The sequence below is a fragment of the Lactuca virosa genome, chromosome 2 (genome assembly GCF_052849685.1).
Source record: "Lactuca virosa cultivar CGN04683 chromosome 2, Lactuca_virosa_CGN04683_v6, whole genome shotgun sequence".
NCBI classification, from domain to species: Eukaryota; Viridiplantae; Streptophyta; class Magnoliopsida; order Asterales; family Asteraceae; genus Lactuca; species Lactuca virosa.
In genome coordinates, this window is record NC_136427.1 from 193,564,616 (window position 1) to 193,587,117 (window position 22,502).

At 34.7% G+C, this 22,502-nt stretch overlaps 1 protein-coding gene across 1 annotated transcript; it reads left to right on the forward strand.

Annotated features, from left to right (window-relative positions):
* The first annotated feature begins 1,543 nt into the window (after positions 1 to 1,543).
* Positions 1,544 to 3,063, forward strand: LOC145156694 (ARM repeat superfamily protein). The gene has a single exon (XM_079075975.1). The coding sequence runs from the start codon at positions 1,668 to 1,670 to the stop codon at positions 2,982 to 2,984; it is 1,317 nt and encodes a 438-aa protein (XP_078932101.1). The 5' UTR covers positions 1,544 to 1,667; the 3' UTR covers positions 2,985 to 3,063.
* Positions 3,064 to 22,502: the final 19,439 nt, after the last annotated feature.

A 22,502-nucleotide genomic window follows, 5' to 3' on the forward strand; every position in this document is an offset into this window, starting at 1 on the left:
AATTTGCACATGAAATTGAGTCGTCGTAACAATAGTACTCAAATGTGAAAGCCGCAAATGTTGAGTCGTCGTAACAATAGTACTCAAATGTGAAAGCCGCAAATGTTGAGTCGTCGTAACAATAGTACTCAAATGTGAAAGCCGCATGTTTTCAACCTTTCATATTTTACCTAACATCGATATGCATTTGACAAATAATAAGTACATCACATTATTTACTTAGTAGATATTAATGGATATAAATGTCACTTTGTGCATTTGCAGTTGCGTAATTTGGATTGAAGCATATCAATAGAGGTGTGTGGTGATAAACAAACATATGTTTCGTAGTATTTATTGGATGTTTTGGATTTGGTAGAAAAGAACCCATCAAATACAAAAGAAAAGAAAAAAAACATTAATATATTTCTAAAAATGAAAACGTTGTATTTTGAATAACATGTAATATTAGGGTAAAATATGAAAGGTGTTATGATATAAATATCAATAATATATAGTAATTTTAATATTTATTTATCAAAATTTTAAGTACGTAATTTTACGTTGCGCAACGCGCGACTATTCGTAGCTAGAAAGTTGAATGGTTAGGAGTTTCAAATGGATATAGTACAAAAAAATGTTTCTTTTATAATATAATATATATAGATAGATTAGAGGGTCTTACTTTGCTGGTCATAACTAGCTAAGTTTAATATTTGGTAATTTTATCGTACCTTTAATTGACCAATTAAACATGAAGGAATTCATCTTCGCTAGATATATTCACTTCAATTGGTAATAGTCAAGAGCTTCAACCCATTTAGAGAGTCTTTGGCTAAGCTTATGAAAAATCATAAGCATTTTTTTACTTATAGCTTATAACTTATAAGTTGATAAGTTAGAGGTGTCTTAACTTATAAAATTTGACTTATTAATGGTACAACACCTTCATAAACTATCATATTCAAACATCCTTTTTGACTTATATTATTGATATGAAATCGGTAATAAACTAAAAAGAGCTTAATTAAGTTTATCCAAACACCCCTTTAGAATTTTTTGTCCCTATAAGCTCCTGACAAATAAAAAATTACGTGTTTTTAAAATCTGTCTATTTTGCTTTCTTTCATCCTTCCATTTATGTATGAAAAAAATTTCAAACTTTTAAATATGTTACAGGCCGAAAAAAGGCTTGGTGAAGCAATCTTGGGCCTAGGTTGTATGTGCAACTTTAGGACAACCATACGAGACCTGGCTAAGGATACAAAAGAAGAAAAAAAATTAGTCGGGTCGGGTCTTCTAAAGAGAAGTGGACAACGGTCATTAGGGACAACTAGATTGACCTTTGACCACGTGGATCACAAATTTGGTCCAACTTTAACCGGGCCCAAATTATACCCGTTCAGTTACTGCAACTACTACTACTCAAACTCCAATTAAATAATCAAAGAAAAATTTGCCCGATCGGCATTAACCTCAATCTTTGACTCTCACTTTCAACGGTCAATATTCAAATCCCTACTCCACCGTCATCTTTAACTTGAACATTTCTTTTACCCCCTCTACCTTTGACCCGAACCACTAGAATATATAAACAGCCTCTAATCATCAAAGATTTATAAAACCCATTAATTTTTTTCCAAATCATTCATACCCACTTCATTGGTTCTGGTTTTTCTATTCATAAAATGACATTTTTTTGGAAGAGACAAAGAGCTAGTCGCTTAGCAGGCAAGAAGCTTCTTTCGAAGCAAAATTCTCAGCTAGAACTCACCATTCCGACACATTTCAGGTGCCCGATATCTCTTGATCTTATGAAAGATCCGGTGACTTTGTCGACAGGAATCACTTACGATCGTCAGAGCATAGAGAAGTGGATACAAGACGGGAATCAAACGTGTCCGGTTACAAATCAAATCCTCACAAGTTTTGATCAGATACCAAATCATATGATCCGAAGAATGATTCAAGACTGGTGTGTGGAGAATCGCGCTCATGGCATTGAAAGAATACCAACTCCTCGAACCCCCTTAACCTCATTCGATATAGTGGAGATTTGTTCTAAAATGATGGGTGCAGCTTCCAAAGGCGATGAAAAAAAGTTTCTTGATTTGATGGGAAAAGTACACGTTTGGGCTAATGAAAGCGAACATAACAAGAACCTCATTAAAGATAATGGACTCGGTTATGTGTTAGCGGCTTCATTTGAGTCGTTTTCGAGTCTTTCTTATGAAAAACATGAAGATCTTCTAAAGGAGATTATGTTTTTGTTAACGTGGATGTTTCCTTTAGGGATTGAAGGGAGATCTATGCTTGGATCAACAGAATCTTTACGTTGCATGACATGGTTTTTGTCAGGAGATGACTTGTTGCTCAAGAAAAGTTGTGTTCTAACTCTAAAAGAACTTCTCTCCACCGATCAAACCCATGTGCAGACCTTAATCAACATCGACGGCCTTCTAGAAGCATTGATCAAACTTATAACCACACCCGATTGCCCTTCAGCCAAAAAATCTTCTTTTGCAGTCATATATTACATACTTTCAACACCTGTTGCCCGCAGCAAAGTCTCATCAAGATTCATCGAATCGGGTGTGGTTGAATCGAGCTTAGAAGCTCTTGTGGAAGCCGATAATAAGGGGTTGAGTGAAATGGCGTTAGGCGTATTAGACTGTCTCTCTGATTCAAAAGAAGGGAGGGAAAGAGTGCAGAAACATGCATTATCTGTTCCATTGTTAGTAAAGAAGATACTGAGAGTCTCTTCTTTAGCTACTGATTTCTGTGTTTCAATGCTGTGGAAGCTCAGCAACAATGACGATGGAGATACGTTGGTGGAAGCTCTTCATATTGGAGCCTTTCAAAAGCTTTTGCTCATGTTGCAGGTCAACTGCGGTGAAGAGACGAAGGTGAAAGCTACTGAGATGCTGAAGTTGATGAATCAATACAAAAATAAATTAGATTGTTTTGATTCTGCAAATTACAAGTATCTCAGGAAGTCGTACTGATTTTTGTAAGTTTGTAATTAATTTTTGTTGATAATCTTTAACTCCGGTTTTAAGAAAAAGAAGATTGTGTATATCCAATTTTGTTAACTTGTAAGATTAAAAAAGTCTGAAAATATTCTCTACTTTTTCTGTTTGATTCAACAATAAATATGAACAAGTTAACAATTAATATTGGTTTTTTATATTCTTTAACTAGGTAGCACACGGTTCATAATAATAAATTTTAAATAATAAAAAAATTTATTTAATAGTAAATGTTCCTACCCAATAAAATTATAACAAGTGTCATAATTTCATATTTTTTTAACTAACTCATTAATATATTAGGAATATATCAAATAAAATCAAATTGAATGGTAATTTGTCATAATTTTAATGGGTAGAAATAATTGTAAGCATAAAAAGTAGGAGGTAATTTAATTTCTCATTGCATATATATATATATATATATATATATATATATATATATATATATATATATATATATATATATATATATATATATATATATATATATATATATATATATATATATAGTGTATTTTGATAAAGCTTATAACGTTTATGTATATATAATATTTTAAATGCATAGAAATTTTAAATAATGTTGAATCCGGTATCAAAATGATGACTATTAAAAATTTTACGGTATACAAACTATATATATATATATATATATATATATATATATATATATATATATATATATATATATATATATATATATATATATATATATATATATATATATATATGAGAAAAGTGAATATACCCTTAAGGGTATATAAGATTAGGAACCTAATACTTAAAACTACATAGTTTTGATTAGTGGTTTAATTTTTAACCAAAAAAAAAATCCCAAAAACAATATGTAAAGTGTATCGGTTCGTTTTCTTTTATTCCTTCATCCAAACCTAACGATGTTATTCAATCCATTATCAATTACTTTGGCTTCTAATTCATGTTCAAATATTTTTTTTATAACTTCACGGTGTTAGTGATTGGAGGAAAAAAAATTGATTATGTCTATAGCCACACGTAAGGTTTCATGTTAATCTATATGTGTTGGATTCATGGAATTAGTAATATTCGCATAAACTAAACGAAAATCCAAATTCAATCTTGAAAAAGTGATTAAATGACTACATCCACACCCACTAGGATTCAAGTTTTCCGTTTGTGTTTTGGATTCATTAAATTAATAATACGAGCATAAAATAAACAAAAAACTCCAGTTCAATCAATTTTGTGTATGTGTTTCAACCGACGAATAGCGTCACAAAAAATAAATTTGTTGCAGAAGGACGATTGATTGACCTTATTCATAAATTGGGCCGACTTATATTGAATTGTGATTTTCATGAATCATTCGAAAATCAAGGATACATTGTGTTCGATGTTGTCACTCAATGTGAATAACGAAACGTAATAATTTTGTTTTAGGTAATTTTTTTTTTCCAGAAAATGAAACCACTAATTAAAACTATCGTAGTTTTAAATATTGGGTTCCTAATCTTATATACCCTTAAGGGTATATTCACTTTTTCCTATATATATATATATATATATATATATATATATATATATATATATATATATATATATATATATATATATATATATATATATATCTCCCCTATCCTAATAAATAAGTAGAATAATGTCACGTGTCAGTCTCCCAGACCCCAAAAATAGAGTTTTCCCGCTTCTTTTCTTCAGGTCGATTTACGTAAATGCCATTCACTTCAAAATCGGGAATCAATCAACAATATACTCCGCAATTCAATTTGTCTATTATTTCGTCACTGCACTCCAATTTTGTTCCTGAAAATTAGGAATCAATCAACAATATACTCCGCTTGTAGATAGGTATCCGATATGCTGACTTCTTATATTTCCTATTTTCTCGATCTAAAACCCTAGATGTCACCACCATTGGATGCGTCTCCTTCGTCCTTCTCCCACTGGAAACGAACCGTAAACGATGTTGCTTCCTTCTCTTCTTGCCTCCTTTATCGTTACTCATGGTATGCTTCTACCTCCAATTTGTTGTTTATCCAGACACGTTCTTTAATATGGTCTTCTTATATTTTATTGTTTGTTCAATTTTTTCTTGATTCTAAATGTGAGTATTAGATTGATCCATCACTTAATTATTTCTTCTTAACCTAGCGTAATAAATGATGTTCAGAAACCATTGTACATGATTTGCTGATGGAAAACTTGAATACGATGGATTGATGGTGCACTGTATGTGTTTGATAAAATGCTTGTGAGAACTTGGGCTTGTGTTACTGTTCGTGTGTGTTTGGGATGCTGTAATTCAAATAAAGTAAAGTATAATCCTATTTCTTTGAAACCTAATAGGACTTTGTATTCTTGCAGTTTTGGAAAGTGTCAAATAATTCATTGGAGGCAAGTTCACAAACAAGAGTGCTAATTGTTGGTGTGCAACAGTAGTTGTGTATCCACCTTCTGATTTTAGCAATCAATATACTGAATGGAGTCAAGATATGTTGTTAGAACAGAAAGTAGCAATGCAATCTTCAACCTATCTTCCGGATGGCATCATGACACATCAGCAGAAATGGGAATTATAGATGTGTATGCTGAAAAATGTGTTCTCTTATCATCATTTAACGGAAGTGGGTCCATTTCGAGATTAAATTACGAAAATACCCCTCGTATGAATGATGTGATCATTACAAGTCCATCTATTTTTTCTGCCATTAGTAATGATGTTTCTCGATTTGGAAGCTTTGTGGAAAATGATAGTATTTTAGAGTTTCCTGTTATTATTGAAAATGTAACTGATAATCGGCCACCTGGCATCCCTTCATCTGCAGCAGTAATGCCATATGTTCAAGATGAATCAAGTGATGGAGTTTTAGTAATTAGAAATAGAGAAAATGAGATTGTTGCTCAATCTCATAGCAAGGTAAATTATTTATATAAATTCATTTTATTTAGTAATTTTCTTTGGCCAATTTGATTAATCTTCAGTTTTAGGATGTTGAGGATGATAAAGGAGTGAATGGTGAACACCATACAACAGTAGCTAAAGCTGAAGATGGGATGCATGGTCTGCAGATGATGTAATTCACGCTCTCTCCTGTTAAAAATTGGGCGAATAAATAAAAGTTTAAAAAACTTTAAACAAATAAAGATTTTAGCTTATTTTAACTAAGGATTCCATAGATGCAGATCATAAACATGTTGATCTTGAGGAACTATGTGAATTAGGAGCCGATACATTTTGAACTATTTATCATGGTAAATGGAGGGGAACAAACGTTGCTATAAAAAGGATTAAAAAAGCTGTTTTTCGGGAAAAAAAAAATCAGAGCAAGAGCGATTGGTAAGTTGATATTTATTGCATCTAACCTAAACTATATATAAAGAAAGATTAGATTTGATCCATGATTATTTTGATAGACTAAATACTTTTGGAGAGAAGCTCAGATACTTTCAAGACTTCACCACCCAAATGTGGTGGCACTTTATGGTGTGGTGCCAGATGGGCCCGGGGGAACATTATCCACTTTTACTGAATATATGGTTAATGGTTCACTTAGACATGTTCTATTGAGAAAGGATAAGTAAGTTGAACATCAACTTATTACTTATTTAAAAAAATGGATATGAAGAATTAACATATATGTTGCAGATCATTTGATCGGAGAAAGAGGCTTTTAATTATGCAAGATGTTGCAGTTGGCATGAAGTATTTGCATTGGAAAAACATTGTTCATTTTGATTTAAAATGTGAAAACTTGCTTGTTAATTTGGGAGATCCTCATAGACCCGTATGCAAGGTAATTCATATCTATTTTTTTTATAATTTATAAAATTCCAAGTAACAAATATTACATTTAAAATACCATTATACAATTAAATTCCAGATTGGTGATTTTGGTTTATCAAGAATTAAACGAAACACACTTATGTCGGGTGGAGTAAGAGGAACACTTCCATTGATGGCCCCAGAGCTTTTTAGTGCTCTTAACAATCTAATTTCCCTAATCATATTTACTCTTATGACAATTTGTTAATGTTAGCATGTGAAGCTTTTCAAGGGAAGCATACATAACTATGTATTGCAGTTATGTGTTTGGACCTTTTTTCCCCTCTAATGTTTTATGTTTATCTTTACCGTTTCATTTTTTTCCTGGTAACACTAACAATTGCAGCTTTGAGGACACTTTAATTTGGTATCACAAAAAACTATATACACTATACAAACGACGCTTAGGTGGTGTTTTTTTGGCTTAACGGTTTAATTTTAGCATACAAGCTATGCTTGATCAATGGACAATAAAACAAGGTTATATTTATGTTTAATTTTTTTGATATATATTCATCATTTATGGGGTCTTAGTAGTTGGTTGCTATTAATGACACTATTAAAATCAGCAAGGTCCATGCTAATTGTAAGATTGTATATTTTTTATTTTTTGATTGCATGTGGTATTATATTTTTTTAACCAAAATTTACTATTTGGTATTAGTAATTCCATGGTTTGGAATTAATGTTTACTCGTTTGCATTTAAAAATGATTATAATGAATTTTTGTGTTGGATTTTATTTTGGTATATGGAACAAAGAATGTGGGTTTCATTTTACAAGGTTAAAATGGAAAATTCTGTATCAGGTTTATTATTTTGTTATCGATGGAATTGAGGAATTCTGTTCATTTTTACGACTTTGATCCAAAAACAAAGAAAGTAATTGGTAAAAGTTTTAAGTGCATTGTTTTTTTTGGTAAAAGTCTACAAATACATTGCTATTATAACTATAAATGAATGGTGGTATTATTTTATTACATAATCAATTTTTTAATTCTATTTAAAATTAACACACGTGGGTTCCACGGGTTTTAACTTAGTGTATATATATATATATATATATATATATATATATATATATATATATATATATATATATATATATATATATATATATATATATATATATATAAAAGCTATTTACATAGAATATGTGAAAATATAAAAACTCGGATAATAATATTCGAATTGAAAATAACTGTTCTATGAATAAATGATTGAAATTTGGTTTTGAAGAATAAAAATCAAGGAGATTGATTTATTCATGATATATCTATAATATCTTCCTTAATATTAGGGATATGAAATTACATTGTCCACTAAATTTCCGATTTGATATAGCCAAATGTAAGCGGATTTGAATTTAAATTAGTTTAGCAAGTTTGATATTTCTTTATATTAGGAGATTTGAAATTTGAAAGACAAATATTTTGATTGATATTATAGTCTAATGTAATAATCGAACAAAATAATAATTTGTGTTGATAATCTTTAATTCCGGTTTTAAGAAAAAGATGATTGTGTATATCCAATTTTTTGTTAACTTGTAAGATTAAAAATGACTGAAAAATATTTTCTATTTTTCTGTTTGATTCAATAATAATTATGAACAAGTTAATAGATTAATGCTGGTTTTTTTATATTTTCTTTAATATTTAATATTCAATATTAAATCCATATTTAAACCATGTTGATCACATTTTACTAGTGGTTGATATGTTTTTTTTTTTTTTTGAAACAGTTGATTATTAAATATAATAAGGGATATCGTGATTACAAGTAAATTTTGTTTGTTGCATTTGGAAGATATATGCAGTTGGGATCTAGTCTTTTCGGTTGTTCAAGTGTCCATTCTAATTAAGCATATTAATAAATGAAAAAAATGGATTGTCAACAGCGGCCTACTCAACTTTTTTTCTCCTATTTTCTGTAAATTGTATCTGATGATTTTAGTTGAAGTAATTTAGGAGTTCATGTAAAACGATAAACTGTAAGCCTTCTACTCAATAAGCATTAATGCATTATACACATATATGAAACGCTTTTAGAATAAACATTATAAGATAATTAGTCATACAAAAAGAATTAATTAAATAACATAACACAACAATTTGTGTTGTCTAGAAACTGTGTTGAATCGTCTAAGGGTTTGACCTCTTTTGTGCAAACAATCTACATAAAATTATATATGTTAAACTTGGCCTTAGATTCTTTGAATGGATAATTACTAAAAGATAATGCATGATAATCATATTAATTATTTGTCAAATGTCTATATGTTGATGATTTACAAAGAAAATTATAAAAACATATCATTACTTATGTAAAAAGTAAACGCTGCATTTTTCACTTAATTTAATGAAAAATGTACAACTAAGTTATTTTATTGATGACTGAAAGTAAAATTGAAGATTGAAGATCTTTGGCTGTTGTCAAGTGTTAGCTATTATTTTTAGAAAATGATCTTAATATAGCTAAGTTTTAAATTTTTTAGTCAAGTGTCATTATTTTTAGAAAATGATCGTAATATAGCTAAGTTTTCAATTTTTTATCACAAAGTAACCAAAAAACAGTCAGAAATTGTAAACATAACCATAATTTTCGTAGATGCCGTCATATTTCGTAACACGATGGCCTATATTTATTGGGGATCTTTTTGCAGTGCAATTTTAGGTATGCTTTTTTTTAGTAAGTGTTTGCATGAAACATCATTTTTTTTTTTAAAAGAAATTAAATATCTTCATACTTTTTTGGGTAAATTACATGAATGATCCCTGTGGTTTAGGGTAATCTGCATGTTTAGTCCCTAACAACTATTTTAATTCGCACCGTCCCTATTTTATATTTTTGTTGCATGTTTGGTCCCTGTCCAAGATAAAAAGACTATATTGCCCTAATAAATATTTTTTAATATTCTTTTATTATTTTCATATTATCAATATATTAAAAAAAAAAAAAACTATTCAAGAATGCCCTAAAAAGCCTAAGCACGACGTCAACTCTTCTCCCTTCTTCTTCACTTCGTCTCTTCTTCCACCTGCATCACCTCCAAACTGACGAAATCACCTCCATAGCCACCATTGACTATCGACTGTTGAGTTTACTCCATAATCCACTTATCCTTCTCATTCTTGCTATATACCACCAACATCGAAGAACAACCTGTAACCCTCATTTTTTTTGCCTTTTACCCAACATCGGTCTCGTACACAGCCACCACCATCCACCCTTCATCCCTCTACTTTTTCACGGTTTTCTGCATCTCCCCCTTGGTCGATTACATCCTAATTTTTGTTCTCAATGAGCCGATTACAAGTCAAGAAAAAAATATACAATTCATACACACCATGTTTGAGGGAGAGCCACAAAAACAGTCGTTAGCGATTTTTGAAATCGATGTTATCAAGAAATTGATTGTCGTTTCAAAACCCCATATGATTTTTGGTTTTGGTTTCATAGATCGATGGTCAGTTCCTTACAATTGATTTTAATTTGATTTTGGAATCAAGATTTCAAAATTGTTTGTAAACCCATATCATAAAAATCATTTGTTGTCCACCTATGTTACGAAAAAAATCAGTTGTTGTCCACCCTTGTTACGAAAAAACTCACCAACGTCTCTCCATTTTTCTCATCGGCACTCTGGTTGCAGTCTCCTGACCCTGTTACTAGATTTCAAGTGTTATTATGGTTTGGTTTTGCGCTCTGATTTCATGTTTTATTCTAGGTTGGTTTTGAGCTTTGATTTCAGGTTTATTTTGATTTTCAAGTTTGGTTTTCAGCTTTGTCTTTGATTTTATTCTGATTTGGTGCCTGTAGTGGTTGTTGGTGGTGTCTATGGAGGATTTCGGTGGTGTATACGGTCATGTGCTAGGATGTGGGTGGTGGTGATTGTGATTCTTGTTAAATCTTTGAACAAGAAGGGAAGATGGTCACGTTGGGTGTCATAGGAGAGAAAGGAAAATGGAAAATGGATATGCAGCTCATCGGTGAGGATCGAGGGATGAGGCAATCAACGGTGGAGCCGATTATGGAGATGGTGCTGGTAGATCATTAGAAGTTGCAAGAGAAGGGAGTAAAAGGGGTGATTTTTGGTGGTGGGACCCATATGAACTTTTTTAATAAATATATTTTCTGAATAACAAAAAACTATAATAAATATGAAAATAAAATTATAAGGGTAAAACTGTCTTTTTATGTCTAATAGGGACCAGAGAAGCAACAAAAACTTGTAGTAGGGATGGTCCGAATTAAAAAAACGTTGTTAGGGACTAAGCACGCAGATTACCCTAAACCATAAGGATCATCCGTGTAATTTACCCTACTTTTTTCTTCTTACCATCTTCCTACATGTTTAAAATTGTTGTCATATTTAATAAAATTAATAAATTTTTATTACACTTGTCATAATCTAAAAATGATAGTATAAAAGGATGGATAGAAATAATAAGTAGGAGGATAATTTTTTTTTAAATGTTTGTATGGTTGTTTAGGAAGGTAATGATATTTGGATAGTAAGTTGGATTTTTAATATACTATTATATATCATATAACCTGCAGTTAATTGTCATGGAGCAATGAATTGTCATGTCATTTTTACTACAAAAATATACATATTGATTATGAAAATATATACTTTGTCATGGTTCATACAACCATTGAAAATTACATATATAAATGTTCAAAGTTATGAAAAAATTAGATTTTCGTAACCGTAATATACGAAAATATACCTAAAAACATGTCTTTTAACAAGAGAAATGTTAAAACAATACAAGCCTTTTGAAAACAAATTGAAAAAAAAATCACACACCTGTGAAAATTGTGGTTATTTTTGGAATTTGTGATTTGTTTTTACTATTTTGTGGTAAAAAAAATTTAAAATTTGGCTATTAATATGGTCATTTTCTCTATTATTTTTTATAGGTGGTAAAACTTTTATATTCTAAAAACTAGGTGTGAGACTCATGTATTATATGAGTTTATTTAAAAAAAATTAAATATGAAATTTTAACAATTTGAAAAGTTTGAATTTATAAGAAAAATGAGAAAAAATTTGAATTATTAAAATTAATGAGGTTTTAATGTATTGAATACATTACATATATAAACCCTTTCTAATAAATACCTTACATATATATTACCTTACATATTAAATATGGAATTTTAATTTAATAAAATGAAAAATACAATAAAATAACAAGTGGAAAATAGAAAATTTAAAAATTCTAGAAAATGTCATGTGTCCAAATGAAGAAGAAGATGACATGTGACAAAAAAACCTTCATTTATTAGAATAGAAGATCAGTTTATAAGTTGTTTTTTAGAAAAGGCTACGTATACCATTGTTTCAAAGCACTTATGAATGTTTACTTTTTTTAATTTCCAAAATATACGTACTAATTATTAAATATAAAAAACCGATTTCTATTGATTCTCATATCAATCACACCTCTTGTATAAATCATTTTAACTTCATTCAAACTCAATTAAATTGATGAATAGTTTTTTACAATTAGAAATGGATGATGATATATTATATATAAGGATAATTATGCATGCAAAGATAGTTAATTACTTAAATTGACGATTAATCAGTATTTAGATACATTAACTAAAATCAAACTAAAACCTTATAAATGATAAAAGTATTAAAATCTAAGTTCATGACTAATTCATTTGTTTATTAATTCTATAATTACAACGGGATATGGCTACTTTTAATTATTAATTTGACTACAATTAGACTCATTCATACAAATTTCAATTTTCATAACGGGATATATACACTAAAGTCCCAATATTTTCATCGATTTGACAAGAAAGTCCTAAACTTTATTTTTTGGACAGTAAAGTCCAAATTACCGGCAATTTTTGACACTTTTACCCTTTTTATCCGGTTAGCCGGTAACTAGGACTTTTTTGTCAAAAAAAAAGTTTAGGACTTTCGTGTCAAATCGTCAATTAGGACTTTACTGTAAAAAAAAATAAAGTTTAGGACTTTCTTGTCAAATCGTTGAAAATATTGGGATTTTAGTGTATATATCCCTTTTTTGGTTAGAAATTTAATGGTATGATACTCTTTAAGCATAAGAGTTATTGAAACCTTCTCTAGTCATCTCGATCCTATTGAAATCCTTAACGTTTGCTTATTGTTAAATCGTTTTTTTAATCTCAACAAATTGATTTTGAAAAAAGGAGATAATCAATAAAGAAAGAAAGAAAGAACCAGGGTTGTGTTCGTTTTTTGCAGTCCCAAAAATGGAGAAATAAGAAACTGCAAAAAAAAACGAAATTGCCCTTCTTTCTCTTCTCCACATTCACACTTTTTTGACTAGGCATGTGTTGTTTATGTTTGTTAATCTGTCCCTACTAAAGTCCAAATATTTTCAACGATTTGACAATAATGTCCTAAACTTTATTTTTTGACAGTAAAGTCCTAATTGACGATTTGACAAGAAAGTCCTAAACTTTATTTTTTTGACAAAAAAGTCCTAATTACCGGCTAACCGAAAAAAAAGGGTAAAAGTGTCAACAACTGCCGGTAATTTGGATTTTACTGTAAAAAAAATAAAGTTTATGACTTTCTTGTCAAATCGATGAAAATATTGAAACTTTAGTGTATATATCTCTTTTCATAACCATAGAGACTTACGTTTACCCAACCATTAAATTTAAGCAAGTTGATAGCTGAAGTACAATATAGTTGGTGAAAGAAGTCCAACAAATAACTATAGTTATAACAATATAACAACTTTGTAAGAAATAACTATATAATATTTTATTTCTTGGCGTTGAAAAAATATGGAAAATATTGACAAAAATGCCTAAATTTAGTGAAATATCTTTCTATATGTTATATTATATTTCTAAGTTAGTTTATCAAAGTTAGTTTTTATCAAATGTTATTTTTAATCAACTAATTTCTCAGCAAATTTATCAAAAAATAATCTTAACCTCGACATATTTTAAATCTTTATGCCTGCTCATAAGTTTTAAACCCAATATATTTTATTTATATATCTGTCTATTCATCAATATTTAACAACAAAGGCTTGGAGGCCAGGAGTATCAAAGCACAAAAGTTATCCATGCTAACCAAATGGTGGTGGAGATATAAATAAAGCAACTCAGGCCTATAAAAATGAGTTATATCGAGTTTCCATGGACCATAAATAGGTTTATATTTAACAAGAACTTGTTAGAGTCAGGAACACCATATGTATGTAATGTCTGAAACCCTTAAACACTCTTAACATAGCGATTAATTCTTTGTTTTGTGAGAACAAGATCTATGCGCAGGGACAAGGTTTGAGAACTTAAACCTTGAGTGAATGCTTGATATCAATGTCTGCTTGATAATGGATGTTCAAGTCGAGACTGGAAAGACCAGTCAAGTCTTAGATGATCAGTTCAACAAATGATCAAGACATTAATTGAGAACAAGTAGATAATGATCAAAGTAAAGTTAATAAATGAAGAACAATAAGAATGTTTTTAATGTGATAAGAGTAAATGCCAAAAGCGAGTGAAAGATCCGTAGTTGACTTGTATTGAAAGCTCCTATTTAAAGGAGAGAATGTTACAACGAATTAACCCTGATGTTTACATAGGACCGGACAAAAGACATAAGTCTGACATTCTGATTGTCCTAAATCAACTTTAGACTAAGTCCTATGAAACGTTACATCACATACAAGATAAAAGTAATAAATACACTAAAGACATAAAGACTTCATTCCGGACAAGTAATGTTCCAGAGATGAAGGTTTGGTCCGGATCAGCTTACATTCCGGACTTCAGGATCAGCTCCGGAATGTGTTCCTCTTCAAAATACTTCACTCTTCTTTTCTCCAGCTCCGAACAGGTTCCGGATCACACTTTCCTTCGGAACCAACATACTTCGGAATATGTACTTAAGATTGCTAGAGGTTCACTTTCAGGTTCCAACAATCTCCCCCTAAGTGAACTTAGCAATCCAGCAAGCTTAGTTCATTTCTTCCTTGATGAAGGTGTATGCTCGGAAAAACCATTCACGCACCGCAATATACCAAGTCAGTTGACTTACAAACTTTGCCTTAACCTGTTCCGGAGCATCAGACTTGGACGTCCGGGATATGAACTTTTGCAGAGCTTTGGTAGGAACAAGGTGTTTGTCAAGGAATCGGAAGAAGTCCTTCTTGTTTGTTCTTCTGGTGGTGTAGACAAACCCTAGAACCGGTTCTTCGATCGGACTATCTGCAAGAATTTCAGCTTCCGGAAGAACAAAGTCTATTTTAGCAACGAGGTTTCGTAGAGGTGAGCAAGTTTGTAATCACAGCGGCAGAACTCAGCAACATAATCTTTGAGAAAGCTGAGAGTTGCGTGGTAGGCACCCATACTGATGTCATCCTTTTGATTTTCTCTGAAGTAAGTAGCTAGGGTAAGGATGTCGTTCGGATTCATTGAAGGAAAATCTGCATCAGTAACGGTCCGGGGAGTGGGCTTGTTCCGGAGGAGATGGAAACGGAACAGAGGACAGTTCAGCTCAAATTTTACTAAAATTTTTCTTCCAAAGCCATGAACTTTGGTGATACTCTTTCTTGTCCATACTTCTTTGAAGGGTTGAGCATTTTTGGCATAGAAGGTTTTGAGCCTTTCACGCTCTGTCCGGATCGGGATTGTCTTTGCTTGAAGGATGCCTTCACGACACAGAGGAGAGATGCCATGCATCGGATCGGGATTGTCTTTTAAAGCTTGAATCCGGATGCTGTCCTCCAATGCCTTGTGAATTTCCTCCTCAGACCATCCATATTTTTTTTTGAGAGGAGGTCCGGATTGGAAGGCTTGATGTTCGGAAGTCATCGGTTTCTTCCCTTTGTCTTTCTGAAGTGCATCAATGACCATCTTCATATTTTCATCAATGATGAATTCCGGAGTGGGAGTTGGAAGCGGTTCTTCCGGAATTTCATCTGGAGTCCAGAGAGGAGAGCCTTGATCAATTGGGGCTATTTTTGGTTCCAGAATGGGAGTGGGAGACAACACAGAGGGAGTGGCTCGGAAGGCTTGAGCTGTAAGGGATGATTTTGCCTTAGCCATTTTGACGACCATTTTAAAAGCGTCCGGAAGAGAGGTTGGCCAGGAGACTGCGGACCAGATCCTTTTTTGTTCCTCTGTTAACACCTTCGGAGTAGTTAGCTTTGGAGCTTGAAGACCAAGAACTCCTTTGGGAGCTTCATCCGGAATATAGGCTTCATAATCTTCATCACCTTCGCTCCCTTCAGTGATTCCCAGGATTCCGGAGACAAAATGAACATCTTCATCTTCGGAATCGAGGTCCTCATCCCTGAGTGTGAATTTTAAGGCTGGTTGCCATCTCCTACTTGGTCCTTCTCCCCCTCTTGCATCGGTGAACCTTAAGACCGGTGCAAGCGTCAAGTCTTCCTTGATATCATCAAGTTTGGAAAACACCTTCTGAAGACCTGTGGAGAGTTGAAGAGTAAGAGTATCATAGGCTTCGGAAGTGGGAGCTTGTACGGAGAGATGCTTGAATGTGCTGCTGAGGATGGCAATCATCTCATTAAACTTCCTGTTCGGAACATCAATAATGTTCCAAGTTGAGCACAGGAGTTTGATGAGGACTTGTTGAATGATGAGGTTCATCTCATCCTTCTTCCGGATCTCCTTTTCCAGTCTTTGAATTTGTTTCTCATGACGAACATAAGTCTGCTTGATTAGGTCTTTGGTGGCAGACACAAGATCGTCATGAACCTTGAGCATTGAGGAGATGATGTTGAGATAGTTTTCAACAAGAGCGTCATACTTGGAGTCAAGTTGCTCAATAGTAGGCTTCAGCCGGATGGAAATCAGCTGATCGAGTTGGGCTTCTCTCTCTGCCACTGATGGTCCGGACTGTTGGGAGAGAGACTGAAGAATAGCATCAAGTTTTGAATCAAGTCCGGAGACTTTTTGATCCAATTTAGAATTCAGCTCTTTTACGGATGCTTCTACAGTTGACACTTTATTCATAGTGTCCGAAACATTGTTGCGGATCTCCAGAAGGGCAAACGGGTCAACGTGGTCACCAGCTGAGGATTATGAATCAGAATCAGAGTGTTGTAGAGGAGGTTGGTGAGCTTCCGGATTTGAGGATGGACCCGGTTTGGTAGCATCATCATCTTCTTGAAGGTTTGAGCTGGAGCCGTCGTCCGGAGTGGTAGTGGAGGAGGATCCGAAGTCAAAGGCAGACTTGGATACAGATGCTTTGGATTGATAGTGAATGGAGGTCATGAGATGAGCATCCGCAACGGTTGTTGCTTCTTCCTCCAACATAACTTCTTCAGATATTTCTTCTTCCGGATCAGTGTGGAAGATGCTTTGATGAATGGTGATTGGGGGTAGCTCCGTAGTGAGTTCATTGATGGCGTCATCGTCAGTGGGAGGGACAAAGGGCAGATTGCTTTGGATGGCCCTGTTCCTCATGGAGATGAGAGTGGACTCCACTTGAGCTCGAGAAAGATCCGGACGTCGAGATGCGGCCCTGTTCACATAATCTTCCCACAAAGGATCATTAGAACCTGGTCGTCCTATACGCCTTCCAGGTATCAGACCAGTTGTGGCATCGGAAGTTGGAGAGACTGCTCCTCCTTCCGGATGCTTGGGTTCCGGAACAATGGTTCCGGAGTGTGTGCGTGTGGAAGAGATAATGGGAATATCGAATTTGACACGTGGGTGTGTTCTAGGGGGGCTGCAAGGAACTTTGTTCAACACCGGCATCACCCTTTTGGGAGGGTGAGGGTGGAATATGTCGAGACTCCCCGTGAGTGTGTGCTTGTGATGATGAAACATTGAGGGGTACCTCAGATGAGTGGGCAGGAGGGGTGTGCAGATGGCCAAAATCAGCCGGAATGTCATGGGTGCCCTCCTGTTGAGAGGGGGCACTGACTTTGGATTTCTTTTTGGCTTTAGGCTTGGTAGGAGAAGCCTTTCGTTTGGCTGGTTGCTTAACTTTGGGTCCGGACTTAGCATGAATGGCCTCTTCCGGAGTAGGCTCAAATGAGACCGGAGCAGGTTGAGTTGGGTCGAACACAACCGAAGTCTCAATATGTTGTTTCAAATGGGGAGAATCGGAAGGAATGAGGGCCAACATATTGTCCGGAAGACGTCTGACCGGACCAAAAGATGATTGGTCCGGAATTCTATAAGCCTTAACGAGTTTAAAAGATACACATACCTCCGGAGGAATGGTGCTAACCCGAATGGGTACGTTGAGTTCCTTGAAGATCTGTTCAATCATTAGAGCCCAAAATCTAGGGCTCGAAATCTCGTTCGGCTTCCTTTTGATGCCGAACTTGCAGAAGTCTTACCACACGACTTCCGGAAGATCTACAATGTTGTTGCATCCGGAGTAAATGCTGAAAACCACATTCAGCCAATCTTTTCTCAAGGTATCGGTATCGCCATGCTTGCCCGATAACCCACGGATGATTAGATGCATAAGAACGGTCCAGAGGCTAGAAACAGCTGTCTTCTTGAAATCCTTTGCCCTATAGTCTTTCGAGTACCCAATAAAGTTCAGAAACGTCTGAAACTCTTCAGCCGTTGGTTCGACAACTTCAAAGCCAGTAGGATTTGGTGTAATTCCAATCGCCTTTAGGAATGTCGATTTGTAGACAAGAATGGTGCGATCATCGATAATGGTGGTTAATAGAACACCATATTCGAGTTTGATGCTAGTGAAGGCACGATGAAGATGAGAGAGTGGGAGTGGAGGATCAAGGATTTTGGTAAGTGGAATGGAGAGAGGATCATTTGCAAGGAACTCAATCATTATTCTGATTGATTCATTGTAGTCAAGAGGGTTTAATGAGAACAGTTGAGTTGTGTCCCTAAGAAAGGGTTCTTGATCGGCAGATGAGGATGATCCCTTGGATCCTTTAGATGATTTCTTCCTAGCGATGGATTTCTTGGATGGTGGAGCAGATTGAGCTGGGTTCTTGGAAGACTCCATTGATGAACAAAGAAGGAAGCTTGAAGAACACGAAGAACAGTGAGTGTTGTTTGGAGGTTTAAGAGTTAAGAGAGCGTAAAGAGGTAAAAGTGAATGTGAAAGAGTATTTATAGGTAGGGAAAGATGGGTCAGGTCGAAAAAGGTAATGATGAGGGTCCGAGATCCATCGGGTCGCATTTAATGTTTGGGAGTGAGATTAGACAGGTGAGGTGAAAGGGCAAGGCAATTGGGCTAAAAGAGGAGAATGTAACCGTCAATTCATTTTCTAGTTTAGAGGGCGTGCAATCGTGTCACGCAAATCGAGGAAGATTGGATAAGGATCTTCCTGAAAAGTAACCGTTGAGAAAAACCGTTTTGCCTTATTACCTTTTGGTATTCCGGATGAATTGTTCCGGACAGTGTATGATCCCGAGGGTAAAGGTTATGTTCCGGAACATATATGAGAGAAAAGAGGTTCCGGAGCAAATTTTGAGAATTCAGGAGCATTTATGAAAATTCCGGAGCACTTTTGAAAATTCCGGAGCAAAATTTTGAGAATTTCGGAGCAAATTTAAAATTCTGGAGTAGGTTTTGAAATTCCGGCGCATTTTGAAAATCCAGAGCAAGTTTTGAAATTCCGGAGCATTTTGAAATTCTGGAGCAATTTGAAATTCCGGAGCACATTTTGAAATTCCGGAGCAAGTTTTGAAATTCCGGAGCATTTTGAAAATTCGGAGCAAGTTTTGAAATTCCTGAGCATTTTGAAATTCCGGAGCAAATTGAAATTCCGGAGCAATTTGAAATACCGGAGCACATTTTGAAATTCCGGAGCACATTTTGAATTTCCGGAGCAAATTTGAAATTCCGGAGCAAATTGAAATTCCGGAGCACATTTTGAATTTCCGGAGCAAATTTGAACATCGCCTTTCCGGAGAGGATTTTCCGGAATTCCTTTATGGAGCGAGTTCCGAAATAGAGATTCGGATGATGGTTGATCTTGATAGTCGTGATGAAGGGAATGAACTGTACAACTTAAAAAACTCAAGGGATAATTAGTAATAAAGACAGGTAAAATGATCATATTTATTTAGAGGGAAAAATAGTTCCGAAGCAAAAATAATTGAGTTCGGAGCATATTTTTCTTCCGAATACTTCTATCAAAGAGAACATGTCTCCTGAAAGAATTGAGGATCAGGCATCATCATACCCATTTTGTTCAGAAAACCATTAAATTTGGTTTCGTCTAATGCCTTAGTAAAGACATTAGCAATTTCATCGTCAGATGGAACAAAAATAAGTTCGATGTTGCCATTTAGAACATGATCTTTAATAAAATGGTATCGGATGTCAATGTGCTTCGTCATGGAGTGCTGAATTGGATTGTGAGAGATTGCAATGACACTTTGAGAGTCACAGTAGATAGGAATGCGTTGAAATCGGTAACCATAATCCAAGAGTTGAGATTTCATCCAAAGAACTTGAGAGGTACAACTGGCAGCAACAATGTATTCACCTTCAGCTGTGGAGAGAGCAATGCAGTTCTGTTTCTTGGATGACCAGCTGACTAATCGACCACCTAGGAATTGACATCCTCCTGATGTACTTTTCCTATCGAGTTGAAGACCACCATAGTTTGAATCAGAGTAAGCTTGCAGAAGGAAACTTTCATTTGCTGAATACCAGATTCCGAGGTTCTTTGTACCTTTGAGGTATCGGAATATTTGTTTCACAGCCAAAAGATGAGACATCTTAGGATTGACTTGAAATCTAACACATAAGCATGTTGAGAACATAATGTCTGGGCGACTTGCAGTGAGATAGAGTAAGGATCCAATCATTCCATGATACTTCTTTTCATCAACGGAAACACCCGAAGGGTCGGCAAAGATTTTGTGACCGAAACCCATAGGTACCTTGGCGGAGGCACAGGTGTCCATTGAGTATTTCTTGAGAAGTTCAGAAATATACTTCTCTTGGTGAATGAAAATACCTTTGTTAGTCTGTTTGACTTGAAGGCCAAGAAAGAAGCTTAATTCTCGATTCATGCTCATTTGGAATCGACTGACCATAAGTTTGGCAAAATCAGCAACCATAGATGAATCCGTAGATCCAAAAATGATGTCGTCCACATAAATTTGTACCAGCATTAGATGTTTTCCATTTGATCTTCAGAATAGAGTGGGATCAAGTATTCCTCTTTGAAAACCTGAGCGTTTAAGAAAATCGGTGAGAGTCTCGTACCAAGCCCGAGGAGCTTGCTTGAGTCCGTAGACAGCCTTTCGGAGTTTATAACAGTAGTTTGGAAAGGAAAGATTGATAAATCCGGGGGGCTGTTGAAGGTATACTTCAGTGTCAAGTTCACCATTAAGAAAATCACTCCTAACATCCATTTGGTAAACTTTGAAGCCTTTGTGAGCAGCATAAGCAAGAAAGATTCTGATAGCTTCAAGTCGTGCAACATGAGCAAATGTCTCGTCGTAGTCAAGACCTTCAATTTGAGTAAAACCTTTAGCTACCAATCTTGCCTTATTTCGGATGATAACTCCTGCATCATTTAGCTTGTTTCGAAATACCCATCTTGTACCGACAACGGGGTGATGTTGAGGAGGAGGTACGAGAGTCCAGACTTCATTTTGGTTAAATTCTGCTAGTTCTTCTTGCATGGCTGTAATCCAATCAGCATGCTCTAATGCTTCCTTGATGGATTTGGGTTCAACCATGGATATGAATGCTGAAAAATGACATTCATTTTGGATGTTGGTAGCTGAGCGAGTTTGTACACCAACATTCGGATTGCCTATCACTTGGTTCGGAGGATGATCCTTCGTCCAAACATGTAATCGAGGGAGTTCTTGTGCAGTCGAAGATCCTATATCAACATTGGAATTGATTTGCTCCCCCTATATGATTTGAATATTGGGATGATGCTCCCCCTGAACTTCTGAACCGCAGAGGTTGACATCATCATCAGAAGGGAACTCAAAGAAGTTTTCGTTTTCATAAATGTTGAGAGGATTAGAGTCATCGAAATCGACAGCTGCATTTTGGAAGCCATCCACATTTGATTCAAGAGAGGGATTTGCATTATTCTCCCCCTCAACCTGAGAAGGTTGAAACGGTTCGGAATCAAATGGAGGTAGGCTCGGAAGTGGACCGGAGAGGTTGTGAGAAACTGGGGCTTCCGAAGGAGGAATTGGAATTAGAGATGGTCTATCGAGATTCCGAATCAAGAGTGGTTTCGGAAGAGCCAAAGAGGGTTTCAAAGTCAACCTCAAGAATGGTTTGAGGGTTCGGACATCCTGGCGGAGGAGCATCGGACTCCATGATGTGAGTTGTGACGTGAGTGGGGCCAGAATTCCGAACAAGGTTGTCATCAAAGGTAATATCAAAACTTTCTTCCAGAACACGAGTTCTTCGGTTGAGAACTCTGTAAGCCTTTGATTTGGAGGAGTACCCAAGAAAGATGGCTTCATCAGCTTTAGGTTGGAACTTTGTAAGCTGATCACGGTTGTTTTTGATGAAGCATCTACATCCGAAGACATGCAAGAATGAGATTGTTGGCTTTCGACCATTCATTACTTCATATGGGGTCATGTTGAGACGTTGATTGATGATACTTCGATTTTGAGTGAAGCAGACAGTGGATACAGCTTCAGCCCAAAGATAGAGTGGTAAGTTTGCATAGTTCAACATGGATCGAGCGG

What these genes read in the sequence shown, in the direction of transcription:
- LOC145156694 (XM_079075975.1), top strand. Translation starts at nt 1,668, where the DNA reads ATGACATTTTTTTGGAAGAGACAAAGAGCTAGTCGCTTAGCAGGCAAG.